The sequence below is a fragment of the Pempheris klunzingeri genome, chromosome 2 (genome assembly GCF_042242105.1).
Source record: "Pempheris klunzingeri isolate RE-2024b chromosome 2, fPemKlu1.hap1, whole genome shotgun sequence".
Lineage (NCBI taxonomy): Eukaryota > Metazoa > Chordata > Actinopteri > Acropomatiformes > Pempheridae > Pempheris > Pempheris klunzingeri.
Window position 1 is genome coordinate 23,830,256 of NC_092013.1, and position 16,256 is coordinate 23,846,511.

The 16,256-nt window shown below is 39.4% G+C and overlaps 1 protein-coding gene across 1 annotated transcript in view; it reads right to left on the reverse strand.

Moving 5' to 3' along the window:
• grm7 (glutamate metabotropic receptor 7) overlaps window positions 1-16,256 on the reverse strand; it is a 276,820-nt gene that overhangs the window by 39,904 nt on the left and 220,660 nt on the right. Inside the window, exon 8 of the mRNA XM_070845371.1 lies at window positions 1,881-2,816. Within this exon, the coding sequence (XP_070701472.1) occupies window positions 1,881-2,816 (936 nt within the window). The remainder of the gene's footprint in view (window positions 1-1,880; window positions 2,817-16,256) is intronic.

A 16,256-nucleotide genomic window follows, 5' to 3' on the forward strand; every position in this document is an offset into this window, starting at 1 on the left:
CATTTTTTAGTTTCATTTTCATACTGTATATGCTTCCACAGAGCTCTGGTTTTGGAAAATTAAACATCCTGTCTCCATTCAATCAATATCCAATCTCCTCAGACCGCACTCACCAGACCCTAGAGATTCTCTAATTAGATTCAGCATTCAAGCTGATGATGATTCAAGCTGAGGTGATCAAGCTTTTTCCATTGACAGCAACCGTTTACTTCACTGTAAGCTGTTCCCCATCTATCACCACTTTTAAATCCAAGACTTACAACTGAATTTCACTCCCTTCATTATCAATGTAATGATAAAGTTTTCCTGTTGGCCAAATATTGTCACTAGTCTACTACAACAGTTGAGATATGTATTGAGTGTTTTAGTTGCATGTTGCAAGATTAATAATAAGAGCACTTATCAAGATTGTGAATAGTGTGAATAGTTTTGAAGCTTATGCAGTGACTGACAAACGGGAGTTTTGGCTTCCTCCTAATGAATAATAGAATACAAAAAAGGAAAATTATAGTTTTTCAGTGTCCTGAATGAACAAACAATTGAAATAGATCTGTGTGGAGACACAAGCCAGTTTAACAGAGCTCACATAATCATTATATATCCCTGTAGTGCCTGATGGAGTTTTGCTAAAGCTTATTAACGCTGCTCAGCAGACTGCATTTCACATTTCACAGAGGCCAACATGCAGAGACTTATTTCGTTTAGCAACAGTGTTCATAAAATTGTGATAAGATGTAAAGGTCACACAATTATGGTAAGAACCTTTAAACTTTTCTAACAAGTTCGCGACAGCCTATAACTTTCCTCACATTATAACAAAATTCAGTTTCAACCTTTGGCATTTGGTGACAATAAGCTAATTGTATCAGCTGGGAGCTTTAATAACCTGCTGTAAACCAAGAACAACATAGACCACACAATCCCACAGAGAATCTGAGGAGTGTAAACATCTATGCACACATAACTTTACACCTGGGGATTGCAGCTGTTGTCCTTTATTAAATCTCCACATTGTAAATGCTTTATCAGGACAAAGTAGCTGATGAGAGCAAACATAGTATACAGATACTAAGAAATATATCATTCTCTTATTGCAATATTTTACAAACAACATGTGCATTTAATTTCATTGGGATCCATTCACTTGTAAAATAAAACAAGAACATTATGACTGCCTATGTAATATATGTATCATTTCACTGAAAAGTGTGGATCATTGAGTTTCATATCAAAGCCTTCCTCTCTCTGCACTAATGGGAATGAGATTATATTCTAGTAGCAGCTCAGGCTCAACTGGAAGCCTTTATGCTGATAAAGTGGGACACCACAGTGATATTCACTCATTAGGAATGATGCAGTAATGCTCTGCTTAACATGGATTTTTGCTATATTGTGATTTGTTGGCGATTTGTAACTGCAGTGTAAGAGAGTGCATGCTTTATTAAGTTGTTTTTAAATGGGGGAAATAGGGATATTATATACAGTATATATATATATATATAAATAATGATATTATCTGCAACTAATAATGAAATATAATGGAGAAAAGGAACAAGATTCACTGAATTAAGCCTCCTAAAATGATCAATTTTTCACCACTGACTTGATGCGTCTCTGCCAGCTGTGTTCCAAGACTCCAAATGCAGTGATACAGTGATCACAACTTCAAATATATTAATGCTAAGTATGCTTTTTCACCTGACCAACTGATTAATCAACTAATCGTTGAAGCTCTACCGTGCTCTGTGAAAAAAGTAGTCTTGTGCAAACATCATCCAGTTATTAATTCATCCAGCCAGCCAACAAAGTTTATCCATCTCTAAATAGCTTTCATCCACTCTTTGGCTTTCATCTCCACACATTCATCCATTGGTTCTTACCTTTTCTGCAGACTGTGCGGTGCCGAAGAAGATGGGTATGAAAGCCAGCCAGACAATGCAGGTGGTGTACATGGTGAAACCGATGGGCTTGGCCTCGTTAAAATTCTCTGGGACCCCACGGGTCTTTATAGCGTAAACAGTACATGTCACCATTAATAAAATACTGTAACCCAACGAACAGATAATCTGAAGATCTGTGATGTCACATTTCAACACCCCTCGTGCTAGATATGGGTTGAAGGTCTTCTGCTCATCATAGTCTATGATGGTATTCGGCGGATCGACCACGAACCATATGAACACCCCCAACAGCTGGACTGAGATGAGGCTGGAGGTGATTGCCAGTTGTGAGGTAGGGCTAATCAGCCTGGGTGCCGTCACTGACTTCTTGCCCTGCTCAAAGATTCGGTAGATGCGGTTGGTTTTGGTGAGGAGTGCGGCATAGCTGATGCACATACCCAGACCCAGGAAAATCCTTCTAAAAGAGCACACACCAACATCTGGCTTGGCGATCATGAGGAAGGTGATGATATAACACAAAAATATGCCAGTCAGGAGAACATAACTCAGCTCCCTGCCAGATGCTCGGACAATCGGTGTATCATTGTATCGTATGAATGTAGCCATGACAAAGATTGTAGCGATGATCCCAAGCATTGCCAGGAAAACTGGAATCACCGCCCAGGGTGAGTGCCATTCTAGTTTAATGATGGGAATAGGCTGGCATGATGTGCGGTTGGCATTGGGCCTCATGTTGTAGGAGCAGAGCTTGCAGGTAAACTCGTCGTACTGGTACTGGTAGCCGTCGCAGGGCTCACAGTGCCAGCAGCAGGGCATGCCTTTCACTACCTTTTTCCTCTCACCAGTTTTACAGGGAAGACTGCAAACGGAGGTGGGAATGTCCTGCTCCCCTCTTGGCCACTGCATGTCCTCAACCTGGAGAGAGAGAGAGAGAGACAGTGTAAGATGATTAATCGTTAGATCAGTGGTTCCCAAACTTTCTTAAAACACAGTACCTTTTCATTGAAATTTTCTTTTCATGGCATGAAATGAAATTAAGCATTTGCGTCACCACGTCATTTCATCAGGAGTGTTTAGAGTGTAGCCCTGTATATAATTAAAATTGCATGTCTATTTGAAGCTTGACCAAAAAATGTATATGTGTGGTGGTGCGATAGTCTTTGTAGCATGGGTCTTTAAACTAATTGTGCGTGCATATTTGTTTACGTGTGTGTGGTGGAGGTTTGAGGTACATAATTTTCAATGATTAAGACATATAAAATATATAAATATCAAATATCAAAATAGAGTTTGTTTTTAAAAAAGTCCCAGGGAAAAAAAAAGGATGTTTCATTTTCCAAACCACCCCAACTAAATGCACCGACACAATTAGCTGTGAGCGTGGTGACTTCTACTGTACAGCCTGATTTCGGATCTGTTGGCTCAGGTTCAGTTCCGTCAGATTGAAGAATGAGATGTATCAGCATTTTCTTTCAGTAAATTCTTCCTCTCTATCACTGACGGTTGATCTTTCTCACTGACGGATACCAGGAAAACACACAAGCCATAAAGCACGTTGCGTCTCGATGACAACCAGTCAACCGTGAACCACCACGTCTTTAGCTTGACAACACTTAATATAGGGTTTTATTGTAGTCATTTTATATTTATTGCTTATTTCCTCTGTTTCGATATGTTTTACAATATAACAAAAAATAAAACAAATAACATGGTTCAAGTAAATTTCACCAAATTTATATATCATCCAATAGATAAACTGCATTATGCTGAAATGTAAACTTTATTGAAAATGTCAATTTTATTCACCTTAGTCTAAATAAATTAATCTGAAACATAGTTTCAATATTTCGATATTTTCATGTTGTGTGAGTATATCTCATACACTGTAAAACTTGCCAGTTGTAAGCAATGACAGTGTAAGAGATATTGGCTCAGAGGTTATGGTCTCAGTCTCAGATTTATATCCAAGATTTTTATCTTCTAGTGTGTAGTGCCATTGTTAAACAAGAGGTTTGCTTAGGCTCTGGCTTGTTACTGAAGGAAAGGTCTCATTGATTTGACAGCTTGACTGCGGCTAATGAGTAATGAATATGTTATTAGTGCAACATCAATATGGATAAATTCCATCTGGATCATAGCTCTGCATTGAGTGGACATCTTAGTTATCTGCAGTTTCTATTTAGTACAGCCAGGTGGCATTTAATGACCACACGGTAACTGGAGGATCTGTTTTCAAGGCCCACCGTGTTCTTGAGCAAGGCATGGAGTGTAACTGGGTTGAGATGTTCCTATCTGTAGCTAGAAGTGGTGTTACATTACATTACATTAGATATAGTCTACATTATATTGAATGTGCAACTTAAGTATTGTACTGTGGAATGTAAGTAGGTACATTTACCTAAGCATACTGTGGGCCACTTAAATACATATTTTATACATTTTTTTAATATTTTAGGTGTTTTATTTGAGTTTAGATACTAGTATCTTCAGATTTTGCAGATTGTACATTTAAACTGGGTTTATTACATCTGTTTTAGCCTAAACATGTCTGGCCTTGTAAAACTAAATTAAACTACTATCTGTAAAGTAGTTCAAGCAAGCTCTGCCCCAACCAGCTATAAGAGTAAAATGCTGCAAGCACATTGATGCATCACTAACTATAATCAAATAATGTAATATATAATACTATAAAACTCACTGGCGATTTTTCTGAATTATGAGAATTTTTCCTTTTTAATCTTTATGTACATTTTGCTACTTTTCCTATTGCATGACTTTTACTTGTAAGTATGTAGAGCATTGTTATACTGCAGTCTTGCTGCTTTCAGGATCATAATACTTCCTTGATGATTTACCGAACCTGCTGTGCTGCTGTTACTTATTTATCTAATGTTCCATCTGTCTCATCATCTCTTTTTGAAGTTGTTTCTTCTTCTAGCTTTTAACTGTCATGAGTGGCATCATTGACACTGCTGTTTCCTCTTGTTTGTGCTTTGAAAGTGGCAGGATTATGGGGTGGCAGCAAAGGAAGGAATGTCTGTTTGTCCTTCAGACAGCACTACTCCCCCATGCTTTGTTCCATTTTGCCTTTATTTTACCTTGGGTAGGTGTATTGCCTTAAGTGGCCAAAGGTCTCTTGTCAATAGAAAACACCATGACATCTCTTACATGAAAGACTGTAAAATGATTTGCTGCATCCTAACTCTGCGACATGTGCTCTGATACAAATATGTGGATATTTGTGGCAAGTTATACAGTAAACCCCATGCAAAGAGTAGTGTATTGGCTTTATATCTGAATATATAAATCATGAAATCTATGCAAACAGACAAAAATTTTTACAAAAAAGCCTCATTTTAGTTTTAGACCTGCATAGTTTTGCAGTGGTTAGCACTGTTACCTCACAACGAGCGGGTTGCAGATTTGAATTGGCAAGCAGGTTTACAGTTTGAAACTTCAGCCTTTCTGTACCGAGTTTGCGTGTTCTCCCAATACCTGTGTGGGTTTTCTCTGGGTTCTACTGGGTACTGTAGGCTTCCTTCCACAGTCCAGACACATGCAGATTAAATTGCCCGTGAGTGTGAGTCTGAGCATGAATGTCTGTCTCTGTGTGTCAGCCCTATGATTGACTGGCGACCAGTCCAGGTTTTACCAAGCCTCTTGCCCAATGTCAGCTGGGATTGGCTCCAGCCCCCCCTGCGACTCTTACGGATAATCGGCATAGACAATGGATGGATGGATGGATCTGATTAATCAGATATGTCTTGAATATTTTATTTTCAATGTGCTATTATATGAAATGGGAAATTAGCTAAACCGTATAACGGCTTTGTAAATGAGTTCACGTCTTCACAACAGTTCCAGGCCCTTCTTGAAACTATGCCCAGACTTTGGAAAGAGCTCTAGTGAATGATGGTGGCCAAAAACCCTGTTATTGTGTGTTGAGGTTGATTACATTGGCAGATAGGTGGCTTCTGTTAAAAGGATTTGAAAGACCTTGGGATTTCAAATGCTACTGTGACCCAGTGCTGATCACTTACACAGCGCTAAGGACATCCTCAAACAGATTATCTACAAAGACCAATCTGAGCCAGGCTTTGGTTCCAGGAGGCATGAGCTATGCTTGAGAAAAAAGTGAAAAATTGACACAGTATGTTATCACCACCTACTATCAGTCAGCCCATCCTGAGGCTTCCTGTGTGGTACCAAAAAGCCAAGTTGATAGCCTGGGATAGTTGGGGATGAAAAACTGCATCAAGCTAACAGCCTGAGTCAGCCAAAGGCTTGTATTTGGCTACGGTGAGGATTCAGTACCTCAACAAAAAGCAAACTCTACACAGCCCTCTAATCTTTCTCCTTTTCAAAGGCGGCAGGCCAATTCTGAAGAAAAAGGAAAAGAAAATAATTTCTTCCCGCCCACACATCCCCTGCACATGTCACACTCTTTTTTTGTACTTCATTTTTTTTCTATCATGGCTTCTTGATCATATTCATCAGGCCTTGCTTCCACACATCCATCTATCACGCCTACATCACATCCGCTTTACGCTAAGCTTTTTATTGTACGCTGAGCATGATACATGGACCATCAAAATTACATGACCGTCTGACACAAATCCCCCGCTTCTCTTCCTCAGTAACAGCTCATAGGTAGGTGAACATGCCACTCCATTAAGCATATGAAGTGTATTAAAATCTGACTTGTCATGTGAGAAACAAGCTTTACTCCACAGAATTAATGAGTGGCAGACTTGTGGCTGGTTGATTCACAAGTCCGTAAGGATTTCAGGCTGGAGGTTCACATGGGGTTCAAAATGACAGTAGCAACAGTGGGTCAATCATTTCAATGGAAACTCCATCTGTCTTCTCGCCTTCATAGCGGCCAGGATGACTGCAAGCCACTGCGGCATGTTCAATAATTCACTCAGGTCTTTGATGAGGTGTCACAGCTGGTAGAGAGATCCAGACAAGAGGTCTCTCTGGTCTTAAAACTCTGACTATGTACCCATACAAAAATCCACATGTTCCTTCTTCTCTCCAGCTGAGGATCAGCCTCAGCAAGTGATTAAATCCCAGGGTCCTGAACTCAGCCCACACTCTGACAGTCTTTGTCTGAGGATTGAAATACAATGAGGAGAACTGTGTGTGGTGGCATGTACTCCACCTTAGAAGTTGAAAAAGAGACATACAATGAACTCAAAAGCTGCTCTGTATTATTTGAACAGCTTGAACATCAGATGCCATAATACATTTTTTTAGGTTACAATAACTGAGACCTGACCAGAATCAGAGCAATGAAGAGGGAGAATTGCATTGCATCAACACTGTTTTCTATGAATAACACTGATAATTATTGGACGAACATGGTCAAGGCAAAGATTACATTTCTCACTATAATATAATTGGGAAAATCTACAAAGGGGTGTAGCCAACAATTGGGCCCAATGGGCCCAGTCCATGAGCGGTCCCCCCTGTGGGGCCACTACGTCTGTTCATCTGTCTCTGAGGAATCTTTTTAAAACGTTTAAGAAATAATTGAGCAAACAACTGTACACATGAATCTGTAGAGGTGATTGGGGTAGTCGGTGATCATCTGTTCATACCACATGTAAACTAATGATAATAATCTCTGACGTGCTTAAATCTGCACAATTTGAAATCCACAACATTGCAGCCCATTCTTTCTCAACATACTGTAGCGCACAGTTACTACTTATTGATTACTATTTAATTCAGTTAAATCACGTTTACTGTTTAAGAGAACATTTTCTTAATTTCTATCTAAGCATTAATCAGTTAAAAGACAAACCATCTTAGTTCTCTAACCCCTACATTGATAAAATGCTTACTAAACTGGATGATAAAAGACAACTGAACAAGACCTTACTATAGAGTCATGTTTTAACTGCAGCCTGTTTCTAACATAATTCAACCTAACCTAAAAGTGAAAAATAGGTTATTCACAAATTATACTTTGTCTCGTTGATCACCATGATATTAGTTCTTGGTTTACCTAGCCTACTTTGAATCCTCTGAAAATGATGGTGGATCATCTGGCATTAACATTACTGCCTTTTGAAGGCCATTGCAAGTTCACTTTTAGGCTAACTGATTAATTCATGATACTAATTCATTTATGTTACACGATGTAAACATCCTCCAAGCAAGATTCCTGGCTGACTGCCTTCAATCTTAACAACAGCTGATATTAGTTTATAGCATTCTTAAACCCTGTTTAATGGTTCTCATCCTTTCTCATCCTTTTTCATTCTCTTTCCTTTCTTTCCTTTTTTGGTACCCCAATTTCCCTTTCTAGTGGAAAGACACGACTATATCATAGTGCACATTGGTTCTCCAGCACCAGCAGGGATTCATCTGGATTAGCTGTATTTAGAGATGAATCCTCGTGCAGGGGAGGACCAAACCATTCTGCACCTTTTGAAAGTGGTGAGAGGGGCTTCCACTAATTCTTTTGGATACACAGTGAAGTCTCAATCAGTCAGCCAGTTTTACTCAAGTGTTTCTTCTTTTTTCTATTTTGTAACTATGTCTCCTAGAAATTGTATTTCTAAAGTACTAAAGCGTTTGTCTGATTACATGTTAAAATGGTGGGTGTACAAAGTGCAGGACTTTCATTCCTTATACTCGGGTTCATATTCGGTGTCCTGTGTGTGGTTATATTTAGGCAACAAAAGAAAATGTCCTCGCTGTCCATGCTGTAACAGTATACACAGTGAATTGAAACACAAAATGTTAACTGCATTAACATTTAACCAAAACCCTAGTTTCTCCCTCTCCTTTAGTAAAGCGTTATTATTGCCTAAAAATAACCTTAAAACATATGTAATCCAAAAAACAACTGTCAGTGAACATTTTGCTAATACATTCAGAAGCCTTTCATGATTTGCCAGATACATTAATTAACATTCCTTCATTGTGCTGATAACAAATACATCTCCAAAATATATTCACAAATGCAAATTAGTTGTATAGAGGGGTAACCCTTTTGAAGTGCAGGAAAAATTACATTTATTGCTACTTTCAACAATCGCTGCCTCTTCAAAAGTGGCTCTGTTAATGTCTGTGTTTGAGTCTGTTTGGGTCAACCGCATTTTGGCTCAGGACTAATAATCCTTGGGTATTTGGACTAGTCACAACTGTCCTACAGTTTCTTTTGGAGTTCTAAATTTCTGGACCTGTGAAGATTTCTATACTAATTTATTAAATGTCATGCTACTGAGTGTGATAAACTATGTTTTATCTTCCTGAAGACAACTAACTTTGATTTCTAATTACTAGACAGAGATTTGTATTGTCTAATTGCTGGAGAGATTTGATGTAGAAATAGAGTTTGACCATCCAAGAGTAGGAAAAAGTCAGTATATGACAAAATGCATGGTTCGAGAACTTTTCTGATGTGATGCCTCAATATTAGCAGGAAGACACCATTTGCCTGAGTCTTCAAAATCATTACCATTAAATCTGTTTCATGATGTGATAACACTATTGTATGACTTGGTTAGTGTCTAGACACAAACATGAATTTGTTAGGGTAAAGGAAAGAGTATGGTTTGGTAAAGGTTAGTGAATGATGGTGGTCATGATGGAAACAGGTGGTCTGGTGTTAAAGTTCCTCCTTTGCATGCAACAAATAAGAGTCATAATTACTAGGATCGCTAGAGGGCACAATGAAAACTTGTTTTGGAGAATCTGCTGAAACTGCTCCTTCTGCTGTCGTTTTTTTTTTTTGGCACGGCAGTCTCAAGATTACTGGTAGGAGGGTTGACGGCATTAAACCAGAAATGTACAAAGAGGAGAAACAACAGCGGAGATGGCAGGGGAGTGAACGATTAAAAAAACATGAACTCACAAACTAGCGAACAAGACAATGGAGCGAATCATGTCTTTGAGCAGTATGCTGCGGAAGAAAGGAGGAAAAAAAGGGGGTTGAGAGTTCTCCATGGATGCATGTTCACCTCATCTCTGTGTGTCCTATTCTCTGTTTCTGTGCGACTCTGCCTACTTCCGTCCTTCTGTTTTCCTTATCAGTCCCATGCAGACCTTTGCTCCTCTGCCTGCCTTTGCTCAGCTGTCAGACTCCGCCGTCGATAAAGCGCCTGCCCACCTTGATGTCATTGTTGGCTATGGGTCAGGTGAGCATTCAAAACGTCCTGAAGTTAGCTTCAATCGGAAGAAATATTAAATAATAAATGTCCCTAACAAACAATCCACCTGTGAGGATGAAGACCGGGAAACCTGTCATGCCTCTGCAGATACTGGAAGAGAGGATGGGTTCTCTTTTAGTTTCTCTTTAACGATGTTCAATGAAGTCGCGTCGCATTTCTCTTCACCATCTGCTTCTTTATGTCTTTTTTCTTGTATTCATGTATTCTAGGTATTCATGCGAGATATTGTGCGGGGAGTCCACGTGTGTTTGCACAGATGCCTATGAAATTCAATAAATGAGTCAACAATAACAGAGATCTTCCCATATGGCTCCCTGGGAATAAAGCTAATCACATGCAGAGATTTATTTGCTGCATGTGGGTGGGTGTTTTCTGTCCACTGACAGCAGTTAATCCACGCGCTCATTAGTTCCCTCCTTACTTCCTCCATCCTTCCCACAGTAGGTTAGCTGCAGCCGCCAGACACTGCAGTTCATCATCCAGCCTTTAGGGGGTCCCGGTCCCTGACCTCATCATAAAGACCTTTGAGGAAACGGTGAGTCGTTGCCATGGAAATTATGAAGAAAACATCTAGTTTTTTTTTTTTTTTGTATGTGTTTTTGGCCTTGGGTCTTCATTTCCCCCCCACACCCTCACTCTCTTCAGCCTTCTTACTCTGTTTTTTTCGATCCTGTCACTGTTGGTTCATTATGTTACCCAACAGTAAACAGCAGCAAACTGCTTTAGAAGATATGGCTTCTACCTTCTCCGGTTCATCGGCTTCCTTTTTCCTGCCTCTCACATTCTGTTTGAAGTTATTTGCTTGTAGAGCAGAGTTTTCCAACCTCTTCAGTCTGCTGGACCTCAAGTACACCAGTCTCAGCTTCTGACATATAAAAACACTCTTTGAATAATCATTTGTAGCTGATGTAGATGAAAAACGTTTAATTAGTTGGATGAAGACATCTACTCCTCATTGGAAAAACCCAGAATCCAGGAATATGAAAATATAGTTAATTTCTATAGTTTAACACAAGATGTTCTCCTAACTTTACACAACACGCTGTGTCAGGTACGTACTGGCTAATGATTGGCTTAAAGTTGTGATGTCCTAAACCCTGCAGGTGCACACATACATCATTCTGCACAGCAACCATCATGTTTTCAATGTATTCTTTTGAACTGATTTTAAACTGAATAATATTTATTATGTAGAAATTACAGAAATATTTGAAAAAAACATGTATATTCTTTCTTAATGTTGTTTATTCTTGTTTTCTACATTACGTTTGACATTGTTTGCATTCAATTACTTTTAGCTAATTATTTCTGTGCTCTCTTAGTCTGGGTTTATCGTGTTAAAGCCCCAGAAAAAAAGGGTTCTCCGTAACATTAAATATTCAGGACTATATAAGCAACAATCAAAAGACAAAAAAAGAACTGTATTAATTAGGCCTCTGAGCTGCCAGCTGCCTCAAAACCAGTACTTAGCCAACTCCCAGCTACCGGGAGTGTAATTGCCTTCTCCTGTTTCCTGACAGAGTATATCTAGATTCCATTGTAAACACCCCCATTCATTCAATTGCAGGGTGTCAGCAATAGATGGCATTACTTTCACAAAATCACATTCACACATTAACCAATGTGTGATGGCCCACAGGCCACTGCAAAGTCCTTTTCGTTTGCTTAGGCCACAGGATGTCCAGGATGTATGGCGGACTTACTGTAGTTGCTGGAATGCCAATCATTTTTACTGGCCATTTATAGTACATGTCAATAAGTAATAGTTACATTTCACCTTAATGACTGAGAGATTGGTTCATAATTCTACACCTACTTCCTCAAAATTACTACCAGTACTTATTTACTAAGCGAATATCACATTGAATCGTTGTTTTTTTGTGTATTCTGTATCAGCAGTGGCAGACAAAAGTTTACATGTGCAGCAGTTTGGGCAAAGACGTTGGCTGTGGCACAGATGTTAGATCGGCTCGTCTGCAGATTGCAGGGTTAGAGATTTGATCCCTAGTTCCTCCAAACATTTAGGGTTAGGGTTAGGGTTCATTTTCTTTATGGGTGGCACACTATCACATTCATTTTACGCACATGTCACAAATTATCAGCCTGAAACTCCTGGAGTCCTTCCCAAAAACTTTGTCATATAGAACAGCCAAACCTTTTGACAGGAAATAGAAGAAAATAGAAAGAAGGAAAACAAAGATATTCAGGCTTTTTTCAGTGTTACAACTGAAAAGACTGACTTATCGTGGCTGGTAGTGTATTGGTCAGGCCTAAAATCAAACTGTAATCCTATTTATATGTTTTGTTTCTTAACGCAAATACGTGGGTATCTTTTGGATATTTCTACTAAACTGTAATTTGTAGTTTTTCAAAATCAGCCGAGCCAAATCCACACGCCAAATCCTGCTCCCTTCTTCCCTCTTTATGTCCTTTAAGTATTTGTTTCATCCGTTTTCAATTTCTTTTGTTGTTTTCTTTTATGTCTTTGCCTCTGTCATTTTCAGTTCCCACCCGCCCTGCCTTCTTACGTCTAACTCTAACTCTGACTAACTAACGCACTTCAGCACCTCGGTAGTTCAAAATCACTCATGCCCTCAAAACAGAGCAGAGGAGACAGATTTTCTATGTAAATGTTAATATATAAATCAGCGTGACTCTCCACCTTCATGTTCAGCCTTGTACAGTGTAGTACAGTCATCCCTTGTGTGCAACAGCTCCTGTCGCTTGTGACTAACTGCCTCCGTTAATAATAAAAGTCATCAAAACTCAAGCATCTCTTATCTGACTCACACACACACACACACACACACACACACACACACAGTATAGCTTCCTGCCCATTAACGTGTGCCACAGTCATTAACGTGGTAACCGTGGATCATGATTAAATTGATTAATTGAATGGAAAAGGAAATAACTCCACCCGGATCCCTGCAAGGCTGTGTGCAGTGGAATGTACACAGTTAGCAGATTAGCAGTGGGTCTGAGTGACAGCAAACCAAATGAGAACAAGAGAGAAAAACAGACTTATCAGACAAGTATCACTGCCTGAACAAGCATCACTGTGGCGACTGTGTCATCTCATACATTCAGCAATATATTTTAACGCAGCACGAGTGCATTCATATGACAAATACGCAGTGCAGACCCAATTTCCTTCCAAGCAGACGTCACATTTTTATTACTGTGAAAGCATTCAGTATGCTCATTAAGGAGTGTGTGTTTATGTGTGTGTGTATCATTTTAAAAGCATCCAAATACATTCATTATGATTAACAATACAGTTTACAGTTTGGTTGTCTATCTTTATCTGGCTGCCCCATTTACTTACATTTCAGCAAGCAATAAGTTGTGTGTATGTTAAGTTGAAGCAGTGGTGACATTTGGACTTTTTTTTTTTCCCCCACTGGCACAAACACCAGAAAGTGACACAGCAAAGTTACTCTCTGCTCTTCGCGAAATATTTGATTCAGGAAGCTTGGTGGCACAGCTATGACTCCCAGGGCTGAGCCGCTATATCTGGCAATTCAATTGCTAATTTGCAGGCCGACTTGCTAGCTAGCAAGCTAGTGCCAGTCAATCACAATAGCTGCTGGAGAGTCTTTCCATGTTTTCTTTACGTCCCTTGTCAATTTGTTCACCAATATGCAGGGTCGTTCAACCAAGAGTTGTTAAAGTGGGATAAAAAATTGCATCCAAGCTAATGAGCATGCAAACGGTCAGTTGGCCATATGATGGAGGAGCCATCTTGTTTGTTTTTTTTTCACCCACACCTCCTCTGCCTCTCCCTCTGCCTTCTTACTCTCTGTTGCATTCCATTACATTCCCCACTACAACTGCAGTAAACTTCCTCTGGCTCATTGGTCTCCTGAGCCAGAGACCAATGAATCATTGGCCTCCCTTCCTTTGTCCATTCATGCTCTAAGTGCATATCAATGGGCTCTGTCTGCCTTCTGTTTGTCCTTTCACCACATGTTTATTCCCTTTCCTTAAGCATAGATACCTCTCCTTATTTTCACTTTTATTCCTTAGTGCCCCTGTACATCCAGAGCAACAGGTGACAAAAAGCCAAACCACTCTCCACAATTTGATCGGCATTACATCTAAGCCTGCAACTAATGAGTACTTTCATCGATCCGTTTTTTTTTCTCCCTCGATTGAATCGATTAAAGATAAAACACATGAAGTAATATAATACAGAAAATACTACACTTGAGAATCTGCGACCACAAAGTAAAGTGAGAGTTACTGTAGTCTCTCTGGAACAAACATGTGTAGGTGTGTGTTGAAACATGTGATGAAATGTGCTATATGAATAAAATTGCCATGATAACTTTCCCAATTATCGCAAGTAACAAGCTGTAGCGTGAGTCTTCAACGTGCTACAACTTTTAATTATGCTTCTATTAACAGGAGGGACTTTTTTCTTCTACAAACCTGTGAGACTTTGTCAGCAGAGGCAGGGATTAAAACTGATTTAAAACTCAGAGTAAAGCATCTTCAGTTAAACAGTTAGCATAATTCCAGGGGCAACACAAGGTTTTACATAACAGCAGCTTTTTTGGATTTCAGCATCATTTTTATGTTTTAATGTTGCTGTCTTGGATGACCATGCTGTGACTCATGATTATTTAGAAGGCAATAATGAAAACACTGCTTTCACTAAATGTGAGGGGCGGGGGGGTGGGGGGTGCAGTGTTTTCCCCACCACAGGTGAAAAATTGACTGTCTTTGTTCTCCCATTCGGGTGTTGAATAAATCTAAATAAAACACGCTTGTAACCTTTCTTCAAAGAAAAGTTGCAGAACTGGGGGGAAAAAAAAAAACGGGAACATTTGAATAATTATATTCCTTTCAGCTGCATTCCCAAGACACAGCAGTGCAAGACAAACTCCAGTAAGGGGGCACAACCTTATATAGTTAAAAAGAGAGAGAGTACGTATCATTAAAATAGCAGACACTGAGCAAGAATAAACTATTTTCTTTCCATTTGTCTTTAAAACAAATGCATCCCCAGTTGTTCATACAGTGTGCATGAGGACAGAGAAGAAGAACTGTATTTACAGGCGGCTGCTTTGTTAACCGATTGGGCAAAAGCCAACGACCAGAACAGAAGCGTTAGGTATATATCAGGCTTCATTTTCTGACAATGGAAGTCAGTGGAGGGGAAACAGCATCAGGGCTTAATATAGTCCCCTTGGGCCGCTCCTCTCAGTGGTTCGCTGAACTTAAATGCGTGCAAGAGAGCTAAATATTTCCAGCAAACCGCAGCACTGTTTTGGACCGCATACAGTGATCGGTCCAATTTCTAAAAATTCCGTTATCGCGTGAAACAACTTCGGTGTTTGGTCGCAGGGACGCCTGCCCACAGTGAAGAACAAAAACTGTTCCATCTTCTTTTCAATTGGCAAACAAAACATTTCATCACAGCCAACATTTGTTGGGGAGGTCCATAGACTACTAGAATACTTCTACATAGCTGCTCCTATATGAGCCAGAGCCTCAAATCCTCAGGCAGGCCTCCCTCTGGCTCTACCTAAGCCTGGTTCTAAACTACCGACTAAATGTGACCAGGCTTATGCAGTTTGTCTTCTCCTCTGTCTGAGGATCAGCAACACCTTTCACTTCTTAAAGCTTCTTGTTTTAAGAGAAGCTTTTATGTATTGTTACTATTTGGTATTACCTTTATTTGCTGGAACTCTGATCCTGATTTTTCCTTTCCTTTTAAAGGTGGTATATCGAAATAAAGCGTTTATTATTGCTATGTAGAGATGACATCACACATTTTAGAATTACTTCCCTGTGAGCCACATAATATGAAACCATCATAGATTAAGAATTCATTATACAAAGAGTAATAATTGGCCTTGTTTGCAGTTAGCGGTGTCCTGTCAACAGTTGCACAGACATATTCTTTATAATGGATGTCTATGGGGGGAAAGCATTCAAAGTTTAGTACACACTAAAGCTGGTGTTTTAAATTTCATCCACTCTTTTTTTTTTAATTTTTAGAAAAGCTCAATTTCAGGGTAAGATAAACACAATTTTGTTGATGGAGAGCTGGAACAGAGAAAAAAAAATGAAGCCCTTAACAAATTTTACCATTTTAATGGGGTCTTATCCTGATACCCATAATGAGGGAGCACCATTTGTTCATTTCAATCACAGA